Source organism: Macrobrachium rosenbergii, chromosome 13, assembly GCF_040412425.1.
Source record: "Macrobrachium rosenbergii isolate ZJJX-2024 chromosome 13, ASM4041242v1, whole genome shotgun sequence".
Taxonomy (NCBI): domain Eukaryota; kingdom Metazoa; phylum Arthropoda; class Malacostraca; order Decapoda; family Palaemonidae; genus Macrobrachium; species Macrobrachium rosenbergii.
Window position 1 is genome coordinate 45,398,913 of NC_089753.1, and position 12,647 is coordinate 45,411,559.

At 35.4% G+C, this 12,647-nt stretch overlaps 1 protein-coding gene across 27 annotated transcripts in view; it reads left to right on the plus strand.

The window, feature by feature from the left end:
* Positions 1-12,647, plus strand: part of LOC136845263 (streptococcal hemagglutinin-like) — a 157,135-nt gene that overhangs the window by 45,853 nt on the left and 98,635 nt on the right. For 25 of the 27 annotated variants that reach the window (XM_067115402.1, XM_067115377.1, XM_067115380.1 and 22 more), the window contains 4 exons: positions 1,229-2,698; positions 3,167-3,211; positions 9,626-9,688; positions 11,637-11,699. In XM_067115402.1, the coding sequence (XP_066971503.1) occupies positions 1,229-2,698; positions 3,167-3,211; positions 9,626-9,688; positions 11,637-11,699 (1,641 nt within the window). The remainder of the gene's footprint in view (positions 1-1,228; positions 2,699-3,166; positions 3,212-9,625; positions 9,689-11,636; positions 11,700-12,647) is intronic. The other 2 variants (XM_067115405.1, XM_067115406.1) reach the window with 1 other exon arrangement.

The following is a 12,647-nucleotide window of genomic DNA, read 5'->3' on the forward strand; positions in this document are numbered from 1 at the left end:
TGAAGTGATCTTGATAATGAATTCACGCCTCACAAGATTTCTACACTTTGCTATCAAAAATTTTCTTAAAAACTTAACATTCCCATATATCTGTTGTCTGCTGTTTTTGTGCAATTCTAGTTGGCATATCGCGTATTGGCCGTTAAGCGTTAGCCTTTTCATTTCAATACAAAAATCTTCACTTGCATTTTTTCGTTTCTGAAATATTTTACATTTAGGATAGCCTATCAATTAATGTTTTGTACATTGTCTACAGATGCATGCATATGAACAAAACAGCCCTAAATAATGCAACAAAGTCACTTTCTACTGGTAACAATTGCAATTTATGCAAACCTTCGTTCGTTTAGCCGTGACATCTTAATCACACCATGTGAGCCACTCTTATTTGATTTACCCGATAGTTTAAATTTTTAATACTTTCGTCCTGGATAGAACTCCTAGCTGCAGATTTTTCCTTATGTCGCCGTTTACAAGCAGTTATATTTTCCATTTTTACTGTTTTCACTAATTCCTGATGGCAACTCTCTTCAATTTAAATATTACTAAAGTTTTCATCCACTAATCCTGTTCTAAATTTGACTTTTCAGTTACATTTTCTTTTTCATATAAGGAAATTTCTTCGCACGACCAGGATCAATTAAATGCTTACGCACATCATTTAACTTGCAAACGCTTATAAATAAATCTTTTATGCACGCATTCAATTTTAAATTGTTTAATTTCCATATGCTTAAAAACTTTATATTAAAAGCACTTCAATACCTTTACCTATAAATCTCAAAAACACGGACTTTCCCGCATATATAGGCTAATCTGCTTACACTCATAAAAGTCAAATTTATTGTGCAACGATAATTTTATTTACACAACTTAAAAATCCTAAATAAGTCAACTTCAAATTACATATATTTTCATAACTAAATAACGATCACATCAGCCAATTCCTTCATTATCCAATCTCACTTACAAAAAACTGTCCGACCTGTTTTCCGTATCTAATAAATTCCCATCAAATCACAATTTTATACATCAGATATTGAAATTTTCAGAAGACATCTCCTAGCATGTGTATTTTACATCAACATTGCATCTACAGGAATGTTTCTCAGAATAATCATTTGCACAGTTAACGTATGTTCATAACAAAATAAACGAGTAACTCCGGTACTTTAAAACAAAACCGGGAGAAGTAAATTAATTATATGACATACACTTATAATAACAGGTACAACAGCAGCAGGTACATCCACAAAACCAGGATCTTCAATTTCTACAAACGGACCTTCAACAATAACAACAACTACAGAAAGTGGCACTACCACAGATCCTTTGCCAGCAATCTACAAAAAATTAGCAGAACAAAAGGAAGTCTATGAAAAACTAAATGAGGCATCAACAGGCCTTGATACTCTGAACACAAAAGTAAGTAATCTGAAAAATGCAGGACGTAGGAGACATCGAAGACAAGCACAGACGCCAACCGTAGAATCAACATCGTCTGTTGCAAGCACAACGCAACGACCATCTACCATAACAGCTGTAGAATCAACATCTGCCTCAGGAGGCAGGTCAACTGCAACTCCCACTGGAGGATCAACTACTCCCACTGGAAGATCAACAATGCCTGCTGGAGGATCAACAACTACTATTGGAGGATCAACTCCTCCTAATGGAGGATCAACAACTCCTGCTGGAGGATTAACGACAAATCCAGCGGGAAGATCAACAATGCCTGCTGGAGGATCAACAACTACTGCTACTGGAGGATCAACTCCTCCTAATGGAGGATCAACAACTCCTGCTGGAGGATCAACTACTCCCACTGGAAGATCAACAATGCCTGCTGGAGGATCAACAACTACTCCTACTGGAGGATCAACTCCTCCTAATGGAGGATCAACAACTCCTGCTGGAGGATCAACGACAAATCCAGCGGGAAGATCAACAATAACACCTATTGAAGGATCAACGATAACCCCTGCTAGAGGAATAACAACAACTCCTGCTGGAGGATCAACAACAATGCCTACTGGAGTATTAACAGCAACGCCTGCTGGGGGAGCAACAACACCTGCTGTAGAGTCAACCACAACTTCAGCATTTGGCTCAACTGCAACTCCTGTTGTTGGATCTATTGCAACCCCTGCCGATGGATCTACTACAAATTCTTCTGAAAGATCAACTAAATCCTCAGCTGGAGGAGCAACTGCAGCTTCTGCTGGAGAAGTAACTTCAACTCCTGGTGTATCAACTGCAGCTTCTGATGGGGAAGCAACTTCAACTCCTGGAGTATCAACTACTACTACAATTACAACTACAACCGTAGATCCTGAAGTCAAGTACATTTCTGATTTAATTAGTGATCTGAAAACTCTACTGAAAAATGTGAAAAATGCCAAAGCTGTTGTTGCAACTCTAACTTTGTACATAACCACCATGGCTGCCCTTGCTACAAACCTAGATACTGCAAAAAAATATGTTAAAGCTGACAGCAGTCTCTTGACAGTCAGCGTCAAGTCTTCACTGGATTCGATTTCTGATCAAATAGGGGAAGCTAATACAACTGTCAACAATTTGAAAATTGAAGTCCAGCTGGAGATAGACAGTTGGAATGCCAAGGCTTTAATTTATGGTGGTACCACACTGAACGTAGACGATGTCGCTTTCAATTCTGTCACAACTGTTGTTGCTGGACGTAAGTTAACAAGAACCTATATACATGTTTCCCGAATTACTTTCTGTATCATCAAGGCTATAAGTATAAGAAAAACATATGAAACATAAAAAAATTTGCAAATGAAAACATCGCAGCATAACCCAAAACCTCATCAAAAACCTAAACCTTTTAATTCATTCATTTTACAACGATTAGTTAACGAAATGGAAATTCAATTCTAAGCTGTCACAGATTTAAACCACATAATGTAAATCTAGTTGAAAAACTTGCAGACAAAACTACAACAATGTAAATGGCATCACTTTTATCCAGTTATATATGTATCACAGAACAAAAAGAGCAAATTCAGTGGCGAAAACCAATCACTTTCTGTTTCTTTACTGCTTCTTAAACCTGGGTTCTACATGCTCTTTTTTAAACATTTAAATACTCCCATAAAATATGAAGAATATCGAATTTCATCTACATAAAATTACTTTTCCTCAGCATCCTCGGCACCAACACCAACGAAGTCCCCAGCATCCAGCGGAGGTAAGGAATCATTTTCTCGTACGTATTCTTTTTTCTTGGCATTATCCAATTCCAAAAAGTGCAAACAGTGGCAAAACTAAGTAGAGCATTGCAACGTTTCGTTTTACAAAAGTATACTTACCATACAATGGAAATTCATAACCCAATAAAATCATTACGATAACCACATTTTTTCGTATAAGAGTTAAATTAATTCTTACCAATAAGTCGTTTCCACTAGTAAGGTATCAGCGACACACACACACACACACACACACACACACACACACACACACATATATATATATATATATATATATATATATATATATATATATATATATATATATATATATATATATATATATATATATATATATATATATATATATAACAGAAGAGGAAAGTTCCTACAGACGGTGACGAGACATGCACGAACTTACGCTATTTCTTAAAGATCCTCCCATTGTTTTCAAAGGAAAAAAATTTATTTTTTGACTGCTTGGCACCTAACTGGTGTTCCCCCGAGAGAAAATGACTAACTGGTATTTATTACTAGCACTCCGGTAAAACTGACAGGCTTCAGTAAGCGATCTTTTGTTTACACATTCCGCGCATTTGAGCGTGATTTTCTGACATTCAGTGCTATTTTTCTTGAGTCCCATGGCTCCAGGCAAACAACTGGAAAGAGATACGGTTGTTGTTATCATAACCCTTTACAAAGATGGGCTAAGATCTGGGCTCACAGTCGAAAGCTTAAATTAAAGCAAAGAGTAGTTCAGGGGTGGTTGGCAAGGTATCGTGAAAATGGGAGTGTTCCAACAGCTCTTCCTAGGTTTGGGCATCCCAGGAAAATTTCTGGGAAAGTTTCTCGCAAAATAAAGCATGTATTGGAAAAAGAGCCCTCCCTTATGGCTCGCAAAGTGAGAGAAGAGCATTCAAACGATCTCCAGGATGTCTCTGTGAGGTGCATAAGCGATCATTTGGCAAAATATCGCAGCTTTCATGCCAAGGTTGAGCCAATATTGAGTGTTCGAAACATTATAGATAGGAAGGCATTTTCACAGAAATACGAATAGGAAAAATCATTTTTTTTTTTTCTTTGAAAACAATGGGAGGAGATCTTTAAGAAATTGTGATAAGTTCGTGCATGTCTCGTCACCCTGTAGGAACTTTCCTTCTATTTGTATATATATATATATATATATATATATATATATATATATATATATATATATATATATATATATATATATATATATATATATATATATATATATATATATATATATATATGTATATATCTTCTTCTATTATATATATATATATATATATATATATATATATATATATACAGTATACACTGTATATGCTCCTTGTAGATTGTTTAAGATATTTGTCAGCGAATAAACAACTTACCAGTCCACTGGTGCACACATATTGTACTAACTAAAATACCTTGCTGTCACTGATTTTAAAATTACCTTATACCTAAGCCTATAAGCTACATTATTACTCAAATTCCATGGCAAGTAGTTTCAAAAATTAAATTAAATATTATGCGTTGTATGCCGGAATAGACTTATTATTCTGTGAGAGGCCGCGTAGAATTAGTGTACATCTCAGAGACCCTTTTCTAGGATACAGCTTCGGGGTTGGTATGGATAACTGCAATTAAAACATTTATTATCACTGAATTTCCTCTTGGGCTAAACTGTTGATTTCTCTGTCTTAACCAAAATTACCGTCCACACTTATTTTTCCCAGTTTTTCGATATTCTTATTTACAAGAGTTTGTTAAACTTAGGGACAAAAATAGATTTCCCTCTGAGAGGAAATTGTTCTTATTTTAAATTTTGTTTGCTTAAGAATTCTCGAGCAACTTGAGAAATACTCGCAATAGGAATAATTTTTGTATATAAACAAATAAGAACAGTAAATTATGAGGATAGACTGTAATTTACCCCAAGCAAGACATTTCCGTTTCACTTCCGAAGGCATCTATTTTAAGGTCCAGTTTCCCTCATAAAGTGTTTACAAATTATCCAGGGTTGTTTTTATACAGCACGACCTATCCCTAATAAGGCACTGGACTAAGTGCCACTGACGCCAATCAAAATGCGTTTTTAGTGACAGGATTGTTTACCTTGACATTGACAAAGATGCAATGTTTTATGACGTAGCTGAAGGCTCGTAAGGAAAAGGTGGAAAATCTCATCAGCTAAGAAAGGCGTATTTCCTCATTGGCATAAACCAACTTTCCTTCACATAAGCGCACGAAATTCGACATTAACACCCTTATAAAACCCCTGTTTTCTACAGCATATTCAGTTTCCTTTTCAGCCTCAAAAGTGTTTAATGAAGTATGCAATACTGCTATGACTATATAATTAAAAGTTAATGTTCTAACATCACTTTCCATATCGAATTATTTTTATATTTTTAAAAAAATTAGCTCCTTCAATAAATTCATCTCTGCCATTCCAACTGCTCCCGCAGTTTCGCTCACTTACCCAAAATTGCAAACTGCTCTTTAATTGCAAGTATTTCTAAGAATGCCAACACAAATGTGTCCAAAACAACAGAAACTCAAGTTCTAACCAACATTTTACCAGGCAACAAGGACAACCAGAGAAACATTGCCCCCACCCACCAACACCCCTTCCCCCGTCATCAGACCATTTTACTCATTATAAGTCTCTTCTCCTTAGGTCAATGAACATTAATAACCTTTGGCCAGACGCTGTACTTTAAATTCTAGGTGCTGCATCGCAACTAAATTTTGTAAGATTCGCTTCTTGATAAACTTACTGCTATTCCTTCATCTTGTTTTTTACACAAAACTCTACTTATATACGACTATGATAAATTTGCCTTGTATCAATAAGCTCCTTCGATGATTTAAAACCTTCTCAGATATAATCATAAGACAGCAGACCTGAATTTAAGTATAATGAGCCACACAGAGTTTTATGCGTTATCATAACAGTCTACTATTTTTCTCTGAAACACGAAAACAATATTAAAAGTGAGGAAGAAATCCCCTTTACGTATTTTGCAATGCCAAAATCAGTCAAAAGAAACTATCAGCACACTAAAACCTTAATTAATTCTACATGATATTCGTTTTTCAACTTCCAAGTCTTGCAACTCTACTCACTCTTTCTTTAGTGTCGCTTTTAATATTTAAAAATTTATTTTCTTACCATTCCTACTCATATTCACAGTGCTGTTAACATTCAAATTTTCAAATCTATCCTTATATTGAAGCTACTAACTCAATTTTCTTTATAAAATATCCTTGCATTCTTTAAGGAATCTATATTTTCAGTTCTTTACCGCTTTAAATTTTCAGAGCTGACTATATTCTTCTTATTTCAATCTCCTCCTTCGACAAAAGATTGAATGCTGTTCCGTTTGTAAACATTAAACAAAATAGGAACATCAGCAGCCAGTGAATCCACGGCCGGAGGTCAGCAACTGTGTAGCATCTATGCACATATCTAAGCAAAGAAAGAATTTCTTGACAAGCTAAATACTACTTCTACTACTGCTACACTAACAGCCTCCGTGAGCTGAGTATACAAGTTGGAAAGCTTCAAAATGTTGCTAACACAATACGCAGAAGAAATGTAGGTAATTCAAGAACCAAAATCTTTTCTTCTACATTAACTGGAAGGTCAATTCCTGCTTCTCAAGGTTCGACTTCTTCTAACCACACTAGAATTCGGTCAGTATCTACTAGTTCTGGCAGCTCTAAATCTTGCATAGTTGGACTTTTATCTTCAGTTTCCACTGCATCTAGAAGATCCTCTCCCACCAGAACAACATTAATTACAGAAACGGATTTTTTGGTTCACGTTACACAGCTGATACAAAAGATAGTCTGAACCACCGACAGCTGTTGACTCTGGTAGTTCCAAACCTTCCACTAGATACCTTTATCTACTTCTCATTCAACATACAGCCAGCCACCAGGAATATCTACAAAAACCAGAATAGAATAGAGTATACAATTTAGGCCAAAGGCCAAGCGCTTGGGCCTATGAGGTCATTCAGCGCTGAAAGGAAAATTGAGAGTAAGGGGTTGCAAAGGTGCAACAGGAGGAAAACCTCGCAGTTGCACTATGAAACAATTGTTAGAAGAGGGTGGAAAGTAAGATGGAACAAACAATATGCAAGGAGGTACAGTAATAGGAATGAAAGGGGTTGCAGCAGGGCCGAAGGGACGCTGTAGAGAACCTCAAGCAATGCCTACAGTGCACCGCGCGTGAGGTGCACTGACGGCACTAGCCCCCTACGAGGTACAAAAACCAGTGATCCCACTTCTTCATTTACAAAAGGAACATCCATTATAACTGGTGTATCTGATAGTTTCACCTCGACGTTAGGCACATCATTTGTATCTTTTGGCTGTATTTATACAAAAACAGTCACTTTTCTCACTTATCGAGGTTACATTTCCAAGACAGAAACATCATTCATGCACAGCAGACCCGGTGGTTCTACTTCTATAAAATGAACGTCAACTTCACCAGGTGGCTTTCATGGCTTAACTTAAGCAGTAAGAACATCATTTACAGACCCATTGCATCTGAAAAACCCACTTCGCTAGGCAATCTAAGTCATTATTCTACGGCAACACTGACATCTCCAGCCACAGGACAGAAATGCTACAGCTACTCCTCAGTAAAATTATAAACACTGTCTACTGTTTCTAAACCCTATACTGAGGCTGAAACACCTATTTTATCTACTACATACAGACCTTTACTTTTGGTTCCACAAACGATTATTCTTTTGCAAGTGTCTCAGTATATTTATAACATGATCTGTCAGTTAAATAGTGCCTTTATTGCAATCATCTCTCTAAAATACTAAAATGATACTGAAAAGCTCACTATTGCCTTGAAAAATATCGCATGAAATCTCAAGTCAGTTATCACCTACATCACCGAAGACAAAAGACTACCACCTAGCAATGGTTCTGACAATTTAAAAGCAGCTTTCGCTAAAACACCGTAGACTAATGGTATTGCCACAGCAATACCGTTACTTTTTCGGAAGGTAGGCATATATTGAACCGGGCTGTTCACAATTACTATAGTTTAGGGCTCATAAAGGTCAAAGTTCATTTGAAAAGTTATAATAAAAGTTTTTTTTTTTTAAGAAAAATAGTAATACTAACGGATGCGAGGTCTTACTTCCTCTACACATGAATTCATAAAGAACAGAAACTGAACTTTCCTAAACAAAGTCACTTAATTCTACTTTTCCATTAGAGAAACATAATTTCTTAGGTTATTCATATTCCTTCTCGAGATTCTGTTAATTTCATCCTTATCTTAATAACACTAAATGAAAATTTCATAACACATTAAAGCTCTCACTGTAATAATTAATCTTATAATTCTCTTCAACATTCATAGGACTTTCAAATTTTTCTTATCTGAACTTTACTGTCTTCAGTAGAATTCTTTTTCAAATTTATCTTCCTTGAGTTTCTCCATGCCATCTGAGTTTCTGAATTCTCATTCTAATGATAACTACACTTATAAAAACTATCCTATACATAAATAAGGACATCAAACTTCTTGAGTAACAAAAACAACTAGATCAGCAACTGAAATATATACTAAACAAAAGAGAAGTTAATACCCTAGTAAGTGCAGTAAGGGAACGGGAAATATTCTGGTAATTACAACGATTTCATCAACGAAAGATGATGCATCAACTTTCAGTTCGACAAAATACGTGAGTGGAAAATCTCATTTTATAGAAACTATAATGTCTAACTTGAATTCTGTCCTAGGTGATTTTGAGTACCTACCCAAATACGTTTCAAAAATTCAAATGGTAATAAATAAATTGTGAAATGTAACAGCAGTCTTTCCTTAAGTGTCAGTGCGGATCCCCTTCAATTCTCTTATTTTAAGGAGTTTATGTATAAAAGGAAGTTATCTACTTACGAGTAAAGAAGGGAGAAAAATAGGTACACTTCTTACTTACTACCTTTTTCTTTTAGTCATTTTCTTTAATCGTTAATTTCAGCTTCATGTATCCAGTATAACACATCTTTATTTTACAGAAAACTAAACTGAAATTATATATATGAGATATTCAAAGCGCCTCCCTTATGATATAACAATGTTACTCCTATTCCTCCTGTATACATTAGACTGTGTTTCACGTACTGAATATTCACTGATATTCTTATTCTATTTGTCCTCATAATAAAGAGAAAAGACAGAATTCTTTTAAACTAATAAGATCACTTTGGTGAAAATAAAAAATTCAAGGCCGAAAATCTTGTTAATTCAATAACGTTCACCACCTCGAGGAAATGGTACTGAAAGTTAACATGAAGATTACATCGGACACGTGAATCATATATCTCTCATTCTCTCTTACAACACCCGCTGCGTGGCAATGAAGGATCAACCGGACCCTCGACACCACCTGCATCCACACCAAGTGGAGGACCGACGTCACCACAGGGTAAGTCCTGAAGCTAAACAGATGTAACCAGGTAACAAACGACAAAGAGAACAGTTACATAGGTGCGAACGATTTAAAGGGTGTGCAAATGGAACTTCAGGAGTTCAGGCGAAGATGCAGTGCATTACTGCTCTAATACAATTCAACTTTTTTAAAATCAAAATACATTTTTTTATTTATTTATTAATTTCTTAATTTATCTTTTTCTAACAACTGATCTCATCTTTCTGTATTTCCCATTACTTTCTGTTACTTCTTTCGAATGAACACCATATTCTTCGAAAGCTTGACATTCAAGTCAATGGCCCCTTTGTGCTTGTTCCATATGGATAGGGTTCATCTTCTGGATAATAATAATAATAATAATAAAGTTAACCGCCGGTAATTATTCACAGTTTATGTGTAAAACATATCAGAAAAAAGAAAATACAAGTAAATAAGAACTAGGACCTTTACTCAAGATGATTTCCTACCAATCATTTCCTTTGCAGAAAAGTATACCTCTGTTCACATAAAAATACTTTGTTACCCTTCACAATACAGCCAATATCCTATTAAGTCGAAAATGTCATTAAACATCACATGATAAGTGTTCAGTCCGATCACACTGCTTAATGACACGTATGATTTCTATCAATAAAAAAAAATCCGGGAAGCACTGAGGATGAAACTCACTCATTCATTATCTTACTTACATGTTCAAAGGCATTCATTTTTACAGCCTGCTTTTAAAAAATTGAGAATAAAAAAAATTTTTTTTAACATGTAAGAGTTAGGAAAACAAATACCAAGCGCACTAACTCTCAGTTTTAATAATCCTTCAGTTTACACCTCTCCTATCATCACCAACGTTCCGACGCCTCATTTTCCCTTTGAAAGCATAATCATTCAATAAGTACTATCTTATCTCTCCTAGAATGAGTTCACATTTGATATGGTTCTAAATCTAAGATCCATCATCATAATTTTCTGGGGGTTGCTATCCGTCTCCGTCCTGTTATTTCCATGCCCATTACTTCTCTGATTATCAGCTTCTCTCTCAATCTCACGCTCTGAGACCCCTACTTCGTGGATACCACCAACTCTGGAAAAATTCCTCCTCATTTGCAATGTGATCCCCCTGTGTAATTCAACTATGAATCTTACCACATTGTATTTACACCCACTGTAAAAACTGTGGGAAAAAGAGACATAAAGGCTGATTGTGGACATCACGATTCACCGTGGGTTATTTTACCGTGTTTGATATTTACTGACCTTCTGACTCTATTTCCCTTCATGATCATATGGAGAGTTTTTAAATAAGGAAGACTAGAACATAGCAGCTTAAAATCCAGTGTTAGAGGACATTAGGCCTCTCTGATTCAGGACTCAGGGCTTAGTACGAGTATATATGAAATGTTTTCAGCAGTATTAAGAATAATTCAGTGTCAGTTTTGTTATGAACTGCCACTCACCATGATATTACAGTATACAAAAGAAATCCATTCGCGGTAAAAGAAAGAGACGATTATAAATACATAAGGTTTCAACAAAGTTTGACTGTTTATGAAAACTTCAGAATCCGTCCTTACGATTCAATGTCTAAATTTATGTTTGAGTGTTTGAGTAAATACTTCAGGTTTAGTCACATCTAAAACTTCAACTTTAAAAAAAATATATTTACTTAGTCAGACGGACACAAATTCAGATTTTACTTCATAAGGTCAGACTAACTCAGACTTGGTCTTGGACTTATCCTTGGCCCTTGAAGTATAGTGTATGCGCAAGAGCAATGTCAAATTCTCATGACAACCTCAGTTACTGGCAGTAGTCCATAAGCCTAGAGAAATTAACTGCATTTCCTAACTGCATAGAAAGTCACTGAGAAATAAGATGACACATAATTCTATATGAATTTAACTCAACTTTCTTTCACTCTCAAAATATCTACTATGTGACAATGAAGGATCGACCGGACCCTCAACACCACCTGCATCTACACCAAGTGGAGGATCGACACCACCACAAGGTAAGTCTTGAAGCAGGAAACCTAAGCAAAGCACACAATGTAAAACCACTATACACATATATATATATATATATATATATATATATATATATATATATATATATATATATATATATATATATATATATATATATATATATATATATATATATATATATATATATATATATATATATATAGTAGATCAACAGAGTATTCTACGGTAGCGTAACTGTAGTGGTTGAGTCTTATATTCAAAGTGGGGACTGGATTTGTACTTATCAATGTCAATTATCTTACTGCAGAAGAAGGGGGCATAACAGTGTGAATTGCCTTTCCTTCTTTTATACTCTTTTTATTAAAGCTCCATCATATTTGTATATGCTGTCTCCATAGAGCCAAGTAGGCTATTTAATGAAAATTTTTTTAAGTCCACTTTAACTTGGAATTCAGACGAGAGTTGGCAAAAAAACTAAATCCAGTTTTGTGTAGGATCTGAGAGAGAGCGTGTGATGGACTTATGTACACACTAGGTTGTCAACCTCCTGCACTTGTCTCCCGAGCCACCATTACCATCACTCTTCACTATAACCAGCCTTCCATTGTTCATTTCACTAGCACTGTTCATAGAGAGTCGATTCTGAAAAAATGCTGAGTCAGATTTAGTGCCTCTAATCTTGCTCTTATAATCCAAACGGTTATAACATGTAAGAGGTAGCAAAACAAATACCAAGCGTACTAATTCTCAGTTTTTAAGAATCCTTCAATTTAAACCTCTCCTAGCCATCATCATCACCAATAAACGTTTTGACGCCGCATTTTCCCTTTGAAAGCATAAACATTCAACAAGTACTATCCTATCTCTCCTTGAATGAGTTCACATTTGATATGGTTCTAAAACTGTGATCCTCAGTCTCATGCTTCCAGACCCCTACTTCGTGGATACCACCAACTATGGAAAAATTCCTC